General features: G+C 45.6%; 1 protein-coding gene across 3 annotated transcripts in view; it reads left to right on the top strand.

Annotated features, from left to right (window-relative positions):
* Positions 1 to 1491: 1491 nt before the first annotated feature.
* LOC111139210 (GRB2 associated binding protein 3) overlaps positions 1492 to 16363 on the top strand; it is a 79915-nt gene continuing 65043 nt past the window's right edge. For all 3 annotated transcript variants that reach the window (XM_022491413.1, XM_022491414.1, XM_022491412.1), the window contains exon 1: positions 1492 to 1563. In XM_022491413.1, coding sequence (XP_022347121.1) covers positions 1492 to 1563 — 72 coding nt within the window. The remainder of the gene's footprint in view (positions 1564 to 16363) is intronic.

The following is a 16363-nucleotide window of genomic DNA, read 5'->3' as shown; positions in this document are numbered from 1 at the left end:
TGTGTTACATATAAAGTTTTTCGATTTTCTGTTTATATTTTATGCATATAAAATAAATGCTGGCAGAGGTTAGCTTTCTAGTGTTTTCCTTTAGGATGCAGGATACCGAGGTGGGGTGATATCAGAACTAGAAGAGCAATGACTGTTTCCCAGAGATGGCTGCACTGACCAAGGGCACTTTTGGTTTCCTGTTTCAAGAAGAGCTTCTCAGTTGGGAGGAGGGACAGCGCATTGTTTTGGTGGGAGCAGCGGTTGTTCCTTCAGTGAATTTATTTTGCGCGCAGGGTGCATAGATACTGAGTAGTTAGGGGGTGGGCTGTGGTGCATATGCGGGTCTCCTCCTGTTTGGAAAGGTAGGAGAGCTAAAAAAAATTTGAAAGATATTTACCGTTCTCCCTTGAGTCGAGGTTTCTAGATGCGAATTAGGTTTGGCCAGTGAGCTACAGGTTTGTGAGGTTTGGAAAGCAGGAGGGAAGTCGGGGACTGCGGTGGTGGCCAGGGGAACGTGGGTTCGGAGAGGCGTGAGCGCTGGCGGTAGCCGGAGTCCACGTGTGAGAAAGTAATAGTGTGTGGGTGGTGGGACCTCGGAGCCGAGAAGTGTCTTTGTAAGTTGCAGAAATGATGTGACGTTTATTTATTTGTCTTGCAAGTGTCAGTTTCACGGGACAGGCACGACACCACGGGAAAGCAGTATGGGTCAGGGTGCCGTGCAGGTGGTAACAAACCTCAGGGAGATGCTGCGCGTGGGCGGGGGGCCGGGTGCTGATTTCAGGGTGACCGTCAGTGCTTGTCTGTGCACACAGTACGTTGGCCCCTGCCGGCCGGTCTCCCCCAACATTAGCTCAGGGCCGCGAGCACGCGTGGCGGCAGCTGGTTGTGGTTCTCGGTGTCGTGGAAAGTGCTCGGCGCACGCCGCAACCCGGCCGTTCAGAGACTCAGCCCTGAAAGCCCGGGGGCCGCGAGGCCGCGGACGGCACCTCCGGGGCGTAAAGTTTGTAAAGCTCGGGGTCCCGGAGGACGTTTGAGTCGCTCGGCCGCCAAGCTCAACGCCACGGGACGGTGATCCCCGGGGGAGGGGCGTGCGAGAGCCCCTCCGCGGCCGCTCACGGCGGGGTTGGTGGGGGACGGGGACGTCGGAGGGGAGCCCCGCTTTCCCGCCTCCCTGGCCCGGGCGCTCGCAGGTGCGGGTCCCTGGCCTCGGCTCGCCGCCGTGACCCCGGGGCCCGGAGCTCCGCACGAGGGGGCTCGCCCGCCCCTCCCCCCCCCGCCGCCCCGCGCCGTCTGGGCCGCGGCGGTGGCGCCATCCCTCCCCCCTCGCCCCCGCCCCCGGGGAGCGCGGCGGCCGGGGGGGGGCCCGGGGGTCGCGGCGGGGGCTCGGGGCGGTGCCGGGCGGGCGGCGCTGGGCCCGCCCCGCCGGCATCCCCGGCCCGACTTCCTCCTCCTCCCGCGGCGACTCAGCTGGAGGAAGCGGCGGCGGCGGCGGCGGCCACGATGAGTGCGGGCGACGCCGTGTGCACGGGCTGGCTCGTCAAGTCGCCCCCCGAAAGGAAGCTGCAGCGCTACGTGAGTGGGGGCGTCCTCTGGCCGCGCGGGCGCACACACGTCGAGCCGCGGCGGCCGCGGGGTCGGACCGGGAGGCTCCGCGGCGCCGCCGAGCTCGAGCGGGGGAGGCGGCCCCGGGGCAGAGCCCGCGGGCTGCGCGGCGGGCGGAGGCCGGCGCGGGACGGAGAGGGGCGGCGGGGCTCGGGGCTCCCCCGGCGCCGTCTGCGGCGCTCTTTCGTGGGGCTGTCGGCAGACTCGCCTCTTCGGGAGCCTTCCCCAGGGGCACTCGTGGTTTCTCTCCGTGTCGCTTCTCGGCTCTTTCTGCTGACACCGCGCTTTCTGAGCACCGGCCGGAGCGGAGGACTAGTGCCGGGGGAGAGACGGGGCGCTCGGGAGAGCGCATCCTCCTGCGCGCCGCAGTGCCAGGTTCCGTGTGGCGCCGCCGCGCCGGGCGCAGGGCTAGTAAACGGGCCGCCTCGGAGGACCTAATTGTTACTGAGAGCAAGACGCGCTCGAGCCCTCGGGGACTGCATGTAAATAGATACTGGCGCTTCTTGCCGTGTTTAGGAGCAGTTGGTTGGATCCATGTTGTTCAGGATTCGTAACTTCTCTGCAGCTGCAGAGCCCGGTGCTCGGGACAAACTGCCTGCTCCGGAGGCGCCGTTCCTGTGTAGACCGTGCTGCCATACCGGGATCCCCGTGGCCGCCAAGTTGCATCTCCGTTTTTCTTCTCATGTTTATGAGGCACCTACCGTGTGAACCGGGAGGAGGTGGAATTCTAATGACAGGACCCATTTGTGGACATGACTAGGCCGCTTTCCCCATTGACCCTAAACTACTCAGTGCCCCTCTCTCAGGAGTTGTTGAGAATTTTCTGTTGTTTGGTCTGCGGAGCAACATTTTAACAATATATTTTTTAAAGATTTAGTTATTTATTTTATTGATTTTTAATTTTTAAAAGATTTTTTGTAATCTGTACACCCAACGCGGGGCTGGAACTCCCAACCCCAAGATCAAGAGTTGCACGCGGTACTGGCGGGGCCAGCCAGGCACCCCACTGCTGAGCAACATTTTACAGGAATATTGTTCAACTTACCAGGCACATGTCTGTCCTTTCATTATTCTCTCTGAGCCCCCTACTCCATAAACACAAGGTCCGGTACTTCTCAGACTGTTACCACGCAGCTGCTCCCTTAACGATGAAGCTACTTGCAGGACAAGTAAACCTCCCTGAGCTCTGCAGGGACAGGGGACAGGCACAAAGACTGTTTATAAAGCCAACTCGGGGTGGCTTTCCTTGTGGCCCTTTGACATGTGAGGCTTCTTCCAGGCTCACTACCTATTTTCACAGTGGCGCTCACCGTCACGATGATTTCTGATGATTCAGAAAAAGATGGTGCACCTGGAGGGCAACGTCTATGGAAGATTTTCTTTTTCTGGTCTTGTTTTCTATCTTGTCCCGACCAGACTGTCTCAGGAAAGATGATTAGTATTTCATCAGTTTTGGGAAAGCGTTCATGTACATACCTAATACCATATGCGTTTCGATCTTTTCGGTGGGGGTGGAGATATGGCAACGCGGACTTTGCCCACAGCTTATAGGCGAAGGAGGCATCTGATGGTAGGATGCTGATGGAGGAGACTTAAAACAGGAGTACCTACAGGTCATCCTACCAGCACTCCAACACATAAACCAAGACCTTTTACTTGATGCTCGTCAACTTTTTCTGAGGGCTCTTTGGCTCGGCAGTGCTGTTGTGTTAAAAGGCATCCCAGAACACTTAGTGGTTTCTCCTGATCCCCGGCTTTCGCGGAAATCCCTACGGCCACTAGATGGCGAGCACGTGTCAGTTCAGTGGGCGCGGACCGCGCTGTCCTAGCGGCCACCTCTAATTCTGACATTGTCACGAGGACTTGGTCTTATTTCAGTTGCCCGCCAACTCTGAATCAGGCCCTGTGTCGGGCGGCTACAGAGACAGGGCAAAGACAACGATCCCTGTTTCCAAAAACGCCACAGTCAAACGTTTATAACACAATAACATAACAAAACTGGTTAGTGGCCCAGCAGCGGCAATGACTCAGTTCTCTGCGCTGCAAGCCAAGGGACAGCGCTCCGTGAATGGTTGTTAGATTACAGATGGAAGCCGAGGCTATTTTTAGGTAAATATTTCTGTCCAAGGTAAGCTCGTGCTTCATCCTCTTGAATCCATGAGCCAAGGCAATCAGAAAGTTATTTTTATCACTGCTCTTTTAAAAGATAGTAGTTGACTCTGTGTTTTTTGTTTCAAAAATATATGAATATATTTTAGAAACAATTCAAACAGTCTAGGAATAAGTAGACTAAAAAGGGAAAGACCCCCGTTCTCTGAACCCCACCTCATTCCACAACCCTCCCTAGGGATAACAACTGTTAGCAGTTTGGTGAATATCATTCTAGAAAAATTTCTTCACAACATATTTTATTTTACACAAATGAGATCATACTATACAAATTGTCCTGCAGTTTACTTTTTTCACAATAATTCTGGACATCTTTCCAAATTAGTACATATAAATTTACTTCATACTTCTAAACCATTGCCTAATATTTCTTATAATAGATGTAACATAATTTAATAATTGTTCTATTAATGAACATTTGTCTTTTATTTTCTCAATTTTTCTATTGATGAACATTTGTCTTTTATTTTCTCAATTTTAAAGAATTCTGTAACAACAATGATTATAAATTATAAGACTTTACATTAATTTTTTTACATTTTATTTATTTATTTGGCACAGAGAGAACAAAAGTGGAGACAGGGGAGGGGACAAAACTGACAGAAAGGCAGGCTTCCCACTGAGCAGGGAGCCTTATGTAGAGCTGGATCCCAGGACCCGGGGATCATGACCTGAGCTGAAGGCAGACACTTAACCCACTGAGCCACCACTAAGGACTTGACTTGTATTATCGCATTTAGGTTTTTTTTTAAGATTTTATTTATTTATTTATTTGAAAGAGAGACACCATGGGGCAGAGGAGAGCAGAGAGGGACAAGCACACTTCCCACTGAGCACAGAGCCCCCAAAGCAGGGCTCAGTCTCACAACCCTAACATAATGACCTCATCCCGAAATCAAGAGTTGGACTCTTAACTGACTGAGCCAAACAGGTTCCCCTTCATTCTCTTTTTTTTTTCTTCATTCTCTTTATAGTATCTTTGTTGAAGAAGGATTTTTAAGTTTTGAGGATTTTAAAATTTATCAATTTTTCCTTTATGGATTTTGCTTTTAGTATCAAATCTAACAACTCTTAACCTAGCCCTAGGTCCTAAAGATTTTCTATTTTTTTCCTAAAAGTTATATGATTTTATATTATTATATATATATATATATGTATTTTTTAAAAGATTTTATTTATTCGACAGAGATCACAGGTAGGCAGAGAGGCAGGAGGCAGGGGTGGGGTGGAAGGAAGGGAAGCAGGCTCCCTGCCGAGCAGAGAACCCGATGCGGGGCTCCATTCCAGGACCCTGAGACCATGATCTGAGCCGAAGGCAGAGGCTTTAACCCACTGAGCCACCCAGGCGCCCCGATTTTATATTTTATATTTAGATCAGTGATCCATTCAAGTTAAATTCTGTCAAAGGTATATTTATGTTGTGGTTTATTTTCTTGCGGTCTTACTGCTTTTGTTGCAATACCATTTATGGAATGGGCTGTCTTTACTCCATTGAATTACTTTCGCAACTTTAAGAATGAATTGGTTGTGATTTGTGGGTCTATTTCTGTATTCTGTAGTATGTTCCATTGATTTTGTTGTTTATCTTTATGCAAATACCATGCTGTTTTGATGACAATAGTTTTATCATAATTCTTGAAATCAGGCAGTTTTAGCCCTCCAACTTCGTTTTTCTTTTCAGAGTTGTTTCGGCTATTCTGGGTCCTTTGCTTTTCCACATCAGCTTCAGAATCAGATTGTCAACTGGTTTCTCTATATTGACCTTGTATTCTGCAACCTTGCTAAACTCACATACTGAGTTCTGGTAGCCTTGTTTATACTTAGAACCTGTGGTACTGCCAGTGTTGCAGAGAAGTCATAAGAGCAGATATCCTCGATTTTTTTTCCGATCCTAGGGGGAAAGCATTTAGTCTTTTACCTTTTCAGCATGGAAGCTGTAAGCTTTTTGTAGTTGCCTTTTATCAAGTCAGGGAAGTTCCCTCGAACTGCTAGTTTGCTGAGACTTTTTTTTTATGACTTGGATTTTCATAAATATTTGCCTTTACTGCATCTACGAAAATAATAGTATACTTTTTCCTTTTTTTGTCTGTTACTATGGCGAATTATTCTGATGATTGATTTCTGTATGTTGAGCCAGACTTGAGCTTTTGGGATAAGCTTCACTTGGTTGTAATATATTACTCTTTTCATATATTGCTTGATTTAATTTGCTTTTATTTTGCTGAGGATATTTGCTTTGTCTGTGAAGGATATTGGTCTGTAGTTTTCCTTTTTTGTACTATCTTTGTCTGGTTTTGATGTTAGCATAATGCTGGCCTCATAAAATGATTTGGGAAGTGTCCCGCCCCCCACCCTTTCTAATTTTCTGAAGGATATTGTGTAGTATTGCTGTTCTCTTTTCCTTAAGTGGTAAAATTCACTGAAGAAACCATCTGGGCCTGAACTTTTCTTTGTGGGATGGTTTTTAACTACAAATATAATTTCTTTTTAACAGGTAATAGGACTCGGCCCCTGGGCGGCTCAGATGGTTAAGCGTCTGCCTTCAGCTCAGGTGTGATCCAGAGGTCCTGGGATCGAGTCCTACCTTGGGCTCCCTGCTCCATAGGGAGCCTGCTTCTCCCTCTGCCTCTGCCTCCCTCTCTTTCTCTGTCTGTCTCCCATGAATAAATAAATAAAATCTTTTTTAAAAAGCGAGGTAAGGGGCACCTGGGTGGCTCAGTGGGTTAAAGCCTCTGCCTTCGGCTCAGGTCATGATCCCAGGGTCCTGGGATCGAGCCCCACATCAGGCTCTCTGCTCAGCAGGGAGACTGCTTCCCCCTCTTTCTGTCTGCCTCTCTGCCTACTTGTGATCTCTGTCTGTCTGATAAATAAATAAATAAAATCTTTAAAAAGCCAGGTAACAGGACTATATAGATTACTTGTATCATCTTGAATGAGCTTTGGTAGTTAATGTTTTTCAAGGATTTTCTCTAGTTCATCTAAGTACTTGAATTAATTGTTATAAAGTTGTTTGTTATATTCACTTATCCTTTTAATGTCTATAGGATCTGTAGTGATGCTTCCTCTTTCATTTATGATACTGCAGTTTCTTTCTTGTCTATTTTTTTCCTGATCGGTCTCGGTAAGTTTTATTAATTTTACTGATATTTTCTAAGAACCAACCTAGAGTTTCATTGATCTCTACTTTTCTGCTTTCCATTTCATGGATTTATCCTCTTATCTTTACTATGTACTATCTTCTGATTGCTTTGGATTTAACTTTATCTTTACTTTCTTTTTTTAAAAGATTTTTTAAATTAATTTATTTGACAGACAGAGATCACAAATAGGCGGAGAGGCAGGCAGAGAGAGAGGGGGAAGCAGGCTCCCCGCTGAGCAGAGAGCCCAATATGGGGCTCGATCCCAGGACCCTGGGATCATGACCTGAGCCGAAAGCAGAGGCTTTAACCCACTGAGCTACCCAGGCGCCCCTTATCTTTACTTTCTTAAGGTGGAAACTTAAATTACTAATTTGAGTAATTAGTAACTAAATTACTAATTACTTCTGTTTCCTAATATAAGAATTTAATAAATTTACCTCTAAGCATTGCTTTAGGTGCATTCCACAAAATTTGATGTGTTTTCTTTTTTTAAGATTTATTTATTTATTTTAGAAGAGAGAATGTTGGGGGAAGGGCAGAGGGAGAGGAAGTGATAGTCTGCAGCAGACTCCACGCTGAGCAGGGAGCCTGATGTGGGGCTTAATCACATGACCCTGACTGAGATCTGGACCTGAGCCAAAACCAAGAGACACCTAACCAACTGTGTCCCCCAGGTGCCTCTGATATGTTGTATTTTCATTTTCATTTATTTCAAAATATTACTTAATATTCTTCTGAGACTTACTCTTTTTTTTTTTCAAATATTTTATTTATTCATTTGAGACAGAGGGAGCACAAGCAGGGGAAGAGGGAGAGGGAGAAGCAGACTCCCCGCTGAGCAGGGTGCCCAGTGTGGGACTTCATCCCAGGACCCTGGGATCACGACCTGAGCTGAAGGCAGACGGTTAACCATCTGAGCCACCCAGGCACCCCTGAAATTTCCTCTTTGATCCAAGGGTTGCTTAGAGAGTTTGTTTAATTTCCACATATTGGGAGATTTTCTAGATATCTTTCTATTCTTAATTTCTACTGCATTCCATTATGATCTATGAACAAACTCTGTATGACTTCTGTTCTTTCTAATTTGTTATTTATATTGGGGCCCACAGTAAAGTTTTATTTGGTGAATATTATGTGTGCACATGAAAAAAGCATGCATTCTTCTCTTGTGCAGAATGTTCTGTAAATGCCAGTTAAGTCAGGTTGGTTGATATTGTTGTTCTGTTCTATATCCTTACTGTTTTTTGCTTACTTTTACAGTCAAGTACTGAGAAAGGAGTGTAAAAGTTTCCATCTGTAACTGGATTTGTACATTTCTTGTTCTAGTTCTATTCGCTTTTACTTCATGTATTTTGATGCTCTGTTTTTATTTGAACACATTTAGAATTATTATGTTTTCTTGGAGAATGTACCCCTTTGTCATTATTTAATGTTTCTCTTTATCCATGATGCCATTTCTTGTCTGAAGTCTATTTTCTTATATAAATATAAGTACCCCATCTTTCTTTTGATACATGCTTGTGTGTTACATCTTTTTCCATTCTTTTACTTCTGACTCATCTGTCTCTTCTTTCAATTTTATTTATTTATTTGTTTGTTTGTTTACTTATTTGTTTTTAAGTAATCTCTGTGCCCACTCTGGGCCTCAAAGTCACAACCCCAAGATCAAGAGTTGCGTGCTCTATAGGCTGAGCCAGCCAGGTGCCCCAAGTGTCTTTATATTTAACACGAGTTTCTTATACACAGCATATAGCTGGATTTTGCCTTTTTAAATGCAATCCTAGCCTCTTCATTTTAATTGGGATATTTAGTTTATTCACATAAAATATGATTATTGAAATGTTTCAAATAAAATCTGACATCTTGCTAGCTGTTTTCCATTTGTTCTCTCTGTTCTTTGTTTCCTTTGTCTTATGTTTCTGCTTTCTCTTGGGTTAATCAAGCCTTTCCTGTTACTCAATTTTATCTTCACTATTAACTTGACAATCATAACCTTTTAATTTTTACTAGTTACCCTATGGTGTAAAATATATGTCTTTATTTTTTTAAAAGATTTTATGTATTAATTTGACAGAGATCACAAGTAGGCAGAGAGGCAGGCAGAGAGAGAGGAGGAAGCAGGCTCCCCGCTGAGCAGAGAGCCCCATAAGGGGTTCCATCCCAGGACCCTGGGACCATGACCCAGGCTGAAGGCAGAGGCTTTAAAATTTTTTTTAATTTTTTTTTAAGATTATTTATTTATTTGACAGGCAGAAATCACAAGTAGGCAGAGAGGCAGGCAGAGAGAGAGGAGGAAGCAGGCTCCCTACTGAGCAGAGAGCCCGATGCGGGACTCGATCCCATGGCCCTGAGATCATGACCCGAGCCGAAGGCAGAGGCTCAACCCACTGAGCCACCCAGGTGCCCCTGAAGGCAGAGGCTTTAACCCACTGAGCCACCCAGGCGCCCCTAAAATATACATCTTTAACTAATTGGAGTCTTTCTTTAAATAATAATACACAACTTCACATGTAGTGTAAAGACCTTATAACAGTATATTCCCAATTCTGACCTTGTATTCTTTGTGCTATTGTTGTCATGCATTTCACTTTATCTATTTATTTATTTTTAAATATTTTATTTATTTATTTGAGAGAGAGAGTGTGTGTGTGAGTGGGCAGGGGTGGACAGAGGGAGAAGCAGCCTCCCCGCTGAGCAGGGAGCCTGACATGGGGCTCAATCCCAGAACCCCAGGATCATGGTGTGAACAGAAGGCAGACACTTCACCACTGAGCCCCCCAGGTGTCCTGGTCTATAGTTATTTCTTGGTGATAGTTATATCTTCGGTTTTTTAGTTATCTTTTCTTCTGCAATGTCTAATCTGCTGTTAATGCCATCCAGTGTGGTTTTCATTTTAGACCTTATATTTTTCATCTTTAGAAGGCAGATTTCTATCTTTTTAATTTTTCATGTCTCCTTAATATACTAATGCTTTGTGTGCCTTCTTGAATATGTGGAATATATCTATTTACTTTTAATTAATTTTTTTTTAGTAATTTCTATCCTCAACATGGGGCTTGAAATTATGAGCCCCAAGATCAGGACCCCTAGACCAAGAGTTGCATGCCCTTTTGACTGAGCTGGCCAGGTACCCCAGAAACACGTTTATAATAGCTGTCCTCGGGACAAGTGCAGCAGCTTCTGGTCCACTTTGGAGAAGATAGCATGCTCCAGATCACTGTGCCCTTAGAAACTTCACTTTGGGGTCAGGCTCAGGAAACCTATTGTGTTCACTTCATGCTTTCTGGCATGCATTGTCTTACTAAGCAAAGGCGCTCTCTGATTGGCGCTCGGCAGGTCTAATGGGCGCGATGTCATTAATGTAGCATACCAGCGTGATGTCCAAGACATGTCAAGGAAATCACAGTCTCTATGGACTAGATTATGGCAGAGTAGCAGAGCCGCCCTCTGTAGCAGGTCAATAGCCGCCTGCCGGCTGCCGGGCCGTGTTGATTTCATCATGTGGCCAGGCTGTGTCCGGGGCAGCGGCTGCAGCTGGCACGGACGCGGGTCACACGCTCTCCGGTGGGCCAAGCGGGCGTGTCGGGTGGGGCTGGGATAGGCATCGCCTGCTCTGAATCCTTTAGGTCTTCGTTGGTGGCTCATGTATGCAATTCCTCCAAGCATGTGGGGTTGCGTTTGAATTGCTCCTGGGGTAGTGGGTGTGCGGAGTTCCAGTGACTTTTGCCCTTCCTACTAGCAGAGTCCTCACGCCGCAGACCAGCAGGCCTGTGCTGGGATCTGGTCAGTTGCCAGCAACGTTGTTCCAGTCACCCAGTCAAGAGCTGGAGAAATTGCTGCACCGTCAGTGGGCCCACACTGAGACCAAAGCAGCTCAAAACCTCATGTAGCGCACGACTTCCCGAAAATATTCTTTCGGGAGCTACGGCAGCGATGGCTGAGTGAAGAGGCCAGCACGGGAGGTCCGTGACACCTTTCCACTTCCCTGTGCCTTTGTATTTCTCCAGTAGTTGACCCCACTGAATGAGGCCACTTTTACACCGTTTCTGTCCCCTCAGTGCGTCCTCGCTCCTGTCTCCAGCCCCAGGCAGCAGCCGATCTCCGTTCTGTGTCCACGGCCTCGCCCGCTCCAATGCTTTCGTGTGAGCAGGGTAGCAGGGTGTGCGTCTTCCGCGCTTGGCTTCTTCCCCTCGGCCATGAGCACCCGACAGCCCGAGCTCTTCCTGACACTCACTTCAGGCAGGACCTGAGGTTGTTGACTTGACACCTTTCTTACTTCCTGTTGCTGCCGGGCTGTGCTCTGTGCTCGGCACAGTGGGAGCGTGGCTTCAGCTGTTCGACGTGGGGACTGACGGCTCTGTGGGCCACGCCGCACTCAGCACGCGGGCCTCTGCTGGCTGTGCCCGTGACTTACTCGTTCCCTCACTGCAAGCCTGGACCTGCCACGCCCCTTCCACCTGTTTTGCCTGTTCCGCCACCCCCTCCCCTCTGGCAACCACCAGTTTGTTCTCTGTATTTATGCAGTCAAATGCTCTACCACTGAGCTCTACCCCCTGTTCTCTGTATTTACGGTTCCGTTTCTGCTTTTGTCTGTTCGTTTGTCTTATTTTTTGATTCCACATATGAGTGAGATCACATGATAATTGTCTTTCTCTGACTGACGTATTTCACTCAGCATAAGACCCTCTAGGTCCCTCCATGTTGTTGCTCATGGCAAGATTTCAACCTTTTTTACGGCTGTGTCTGTGGACCACATCTTTCTTACCCATTGGTTTATCAGTGGACACTTAGGTTGTTTCCATAACGCTGCAGTGGACGTAGTGGTTCCTACATCTTTTCAAATTAGGGTTTTCATTTTCTTCAGATAAATACCGAGAAGTAGAAATGCTGGATCGTGTGGTAGTTCTATGTTTTCTAGTTTTTTGTGGAAACTCCATATTGTTTTCTTCAGAACCCACACCTTGTCTTTTAATATAGACATTCAGCGCTGTGAATTTCTCCCTTGGGACTTCTTTAGTGGCATTCCAGAAATTCTGGTATGTTGTGTTTTTACTTGTATTCATTTCAAGATATTTTCTAGTTTTTCCTGTTATTTCTTCTGTGACCTGTGTATTTAATTTGTAGACATAGTTCTGTTGTTGATTTCTAATTTCATTTCATTGTAGTTAGAATACATAGTTTGTATGATTGGAATCCTTGTAAATTTGTTGAGACTTGATCTAATATATGGTTTATCTTCATAAATATTCTGTGTGCACTTGAAAAGAATGCGTGTGTTATTGTTGGGAGGAGTGTTCTATAAATATCAATTAGGTCAAGTTGGTGGATAGTGTTGCTCAGTTCTACATCCTTGTTGATTTTCTGTCTTCTTGTTTTACTGATTCAAAGAGGGGTGTTGAAATCTCAGACTGTAATTGTGGGTTTGTCTGTTTCTCCTTGAAGTTTTATCACTTTTTGCCTCATATTTTGAACCTATGTTATGAGTTGAATACACATTTAGGATTGTTACTTTATCTTGATGAATTAACCCATCGTTATGAAACTACCTTGTTTATTCCTGGTATTATTCTTTGCTCTGAATCTACTTTGTCTGTAGTTCAAGATCATTGTAAGAGCTTATTTCCTAGGATGACTTCTGGTAATAAGCACTATCAGTTAGGCTGTCGACGGGAAAACAGAAGCCACACGAGGTACTCAACAGAGACGATGCCATCCATATAGGCTGTGGTTTACGTGGATCTTAGAAGGCTAGAAGATCAAAAAGGAGGCATTCAGATATTAGTAAGTACAGAAAGCAGTTACTGTTGAAAGAACTGGGGTTATAAAGGTGACGTTTGGCAGGAGCACAAGCTGAGAGCCTGCAGGAGGAGAGCCTGCAGCCGTGCGTCTCTTGCTCGGACTCTGGTGGGGGAGGTGCTAACGCAGTCGGTGCTCAGTGCTCGTGCCTCAGAAGTGGCTCGAAGCTGGCAGCTGGAGCCGGTGCTGCCTTCTGCCACTGGGTGGATGCTGATGGCTGCTGAGAGACCTGTCTCCCTCTTCCCTACCTTGCATTCTTCCACCAGTGTTTCCCATTAGCAGAACCTAGCAGGGAGACATCCAGAAAGGGAGTCTGAGAAATATGGTTGGTAGATCTACTCTCCAGATATGTCCCAACCTTTCTCTTGTACTTACTATCACTCTGTCCTTTTTTGCTCAGTATTCTGAGGGACTCAAGTCAAGCTTTTAGCTCAGTGATTATGGGTAAGTTGTAAACTTTCTGCTGTTCAGCCCATTGATTGGTAGTCATGTTTTTAATTTCTAAGAACTGTTTCCTTTTCACATCAGCATTCGCATCTTTTCTGGGTATCTTATCTTGTGAGAATTTTCCCTAGCATATTTATTATATCCTGGCTTTATCCCTCACATCCATACAGATATTTAGGGGAACCCATTTCTAGAAAGAGGGAACAGGAAGTGCAAAGGCCCTGCAGAAGAATATATTTGAAGAAAAGCTTTTTGAATTCATTTCATCTTCAAATGCTTGGTGATTCTTGGTTTCCTGCTCATGTTTGTATTTGAGGGTCTAGATCAATAGTTTCACTGAGGGTGAGGTTCCCCCCCCCCCCAGATAGGGATACTATATTTAGCAAAAATAAAAAGTTAAATTTCAGATGATAAAAACAATTTTTTAGATTTATATATTTATTTGGGGGCATGGATGGGCAGAGGGAGCGAGAATCCTGAAGCAGACTTCCCACTGAGTGCAGAGCCTGATATAGGACTCGATCCCAGGACCCTGAGATCATGACCTGAGCCGAAATCAAGAGTTGGACACTTAACCAACTGAGCCACCCCGGTGCACCAACAAGTATTTTTTTTTTTTTTTTTTAGTAAAAGTAGGTCAGCCCTATCCTCAGGAGACATTTGGCATCACCTGGAGACATTTTTGTGCTGAGTGCTCATAGGGAGGGTGCTCCTGGCATCTGGAGCGTAGAGACCAGGGATGCTGCTGAGTATCCTGCGTGCACATTGGGCCCCAGTGTCCGTAGTCCAGGAGGGAGAAATTCTGTTGCAGATTGAACAGTCACTTCAGCTGAAATGAGAACCCTGTTGACAAATATCTGTTTGTTGTTTTGTTCTGTTTTAAAGATTTTATTTATTTATTTTTGAGAGAGAGAGAAAGCTAGTGCACGAGCTGGGGCAAGGGGCAGAAGGAGAAGCAAACTCCCCGCCGAGCAGAGAGCCTGATGCGGGGCTCGATCCCAGGACCTGAGCTGAAGGAGGCGCTTCACCGACTGAGTCCCCCAGGCGCTCCCAAATATCTGTTTTAATTGCAGGAACCTGTTTCTTGTTATGGTGAAGAAGAAGGCCAGTATCTGGGCTTGTGTTCCAGGCTGAGGGCTTTGAGAGTGCCTGGGAAGTCTGTATGTTTATGGTCACCACCAAGGAGGCTTGCTGCCTGAGTCACTTCTACCCTGGGGCTTTGTGACCTCAGGTCCTGATGAGCTCAAGGAAATAAAGATTCTGTACTCTGTTCGGTGTTTCTTGTCAGAGTGGAAGGGATATTCCCTGCAACTTTTCTACATCTTAGGCAGAAACGGAAACCCTGGGGCGCCTGGGTGGCTCAGTGGGTTGAGCCTCTGCCTTTGGCTCAGGTCATGATCTCACAGTCCTGGGATCGAGCCCTGCATCGAGCTCTCTGCTCAGCGGGGAGCCTGCTTCCCCCCACCACCGGCTCTGCCTGCCTCTCTGCCTACTTGTGATCTCTGCCTGTCAAATAAATAAATAAAATCTTAAAAAAAAAAAGAAACGGAAACCCTTTCTGTTTCTTTTCTGAATTTAATCAACTCTTGTATTATTATTTTATTTCTTCTTGGTGTTTATTAATTTCTGTTCTTAGCTTTTTGCATTTGGGTGACCTCAGCCTCTGGCTTGTGTTGAGAGGACACATTGAAAGTTTCAGATTTACATGGTCATCATCACCTCGGTTGGTTTCATTTTTTTCAACTTTTGATTTCTCTAGCTCTGTTGGTATCTATATTAGTGTAAGATGAAGGTATGACTTTATTTTACAAACTTAATCAACTTATCCAACACCATTTGTTGAGTAGCCTTTCCTCTATACATACCTTCCTTTTTTAAAAAAAGTAAGCTCTCCACCCAGCATGGGGCTTGAACTCATGACCCTGAGATCAAGAGTTACACGTTCCACAGACTGAGCCAGCCAGGCACCCCTGTACATTCTTCTCTTTTTGTTGCCAGAGAGTGTATTTTTAAGGAATATATGCACTTGATATAAAATCAAAGCATGTTCAAGTGAGTTTCCCTCCTTCCTCTTTGTGCCAGCCCCTTGGTTTCCCCGCCAGCTTCTTCCTTGCAGAAGTATATTCCGCGCGTGTACAAGCGTATTTGGGGCATAGATGGCTGCGCACTATACTCGCCCTTTGCTAGCGGTGTATACTGGGGATTGTTCGCTTTCAGCACATACAGACATCTCTCATTGTTTTTGACGGTTTCGCAGTCCACTGTGTGGAGGTACCATGACAGACTTTTTCTTGTTTGTAGGCTCCGTGCTACTGCATTACAGAGCTGCAGTGAGTATCTTTGTACATCGGTCTTTGTGGTTATGTGCAATTATGCTTGTGAAGAAAACTCTTAGAAGTGGAATTGCTGAGTCAAAGCGTATGTGACTATAGAATGCCAGTAGACAGCAAATGCCGGTCTGTGTCAGTTTCCCCTCCCAGTACTGGCGCACGAGAGTGCTTGTTGCCCTGTAGCCCCTCCAGCGGAGTGTGTTATGAAATGTTTGGATCTTTGCAAAGTCAATAGCTGATAAATGGTGTCATGTTTTAATTTATCAGTGAGATTGAGCATCATCACCTGTGTAAAAGCTCTGTATATTCCTGTGCCTATAATGTAAGGGGCAGTTTTGCTCGGTTGATCTTCCTGTCTTCCTTACGCTTTTGTCTTGGCTTTTAAGCTGCTATTGACTAGGTAATAATATGTTTACATGTTTCAAAAGTGAAAAGTATATTTAAAATATACATTGAGAAACCTCATCTGCACCTCTGTCTTCATCCATCTAGATCACCCTTATCCTGGAAGTAAACATTTTTAGTAGTTTTTTCCTTCATCCTCCCAGTATTTTTCTTTTCTTAAGATTCTTTAATTTTTTTTTAATTTTATTTTATTTTATTTTTTTTTTTTTAAGATTTTATTTATTTATTTGTCAGAGAGAGGGAGAGAGAGCGAGCACAGGCAGACAGAATGGCAGGCAGAGGCAGAGGGAGAAGCAGGCTCCCTGACGAGCAAGGAGCCCGATGTGGGACTCGATCCCAGGACGCTGGGATCATGACCTGAGCCGAAGGCAGCTGCTTAACCAACTGAGCCACCCAGGCGTCCCTTAATTTTATTTTTTAATTTTATTTTTTATAAACATGTAATATATTTTTATCCCCAGGGGTACAGGTCTGTGAATCGCC

The sequence above is a fragment of the Enhydra lutris genome, unplaced genomic scaffold (assembly GCF_002288905.1).
Source record: "Enhydra lutris kenyoni isolate GAN:26980312 unplaced genomic scaffold, ASM228890v2 scaffoldscaffold96, whole genome shotgun sequence".
In the NCBI taxonomy this organism is placed as follows: Eukaryota; Metazoa; Chordata; class Mammalia; order Carnivora; family Mustelidae; genus Enhydra; species Enhydra lutris.
This window is presented reverse-complemented; position numbering and strand designations above follow the sequence as displayed.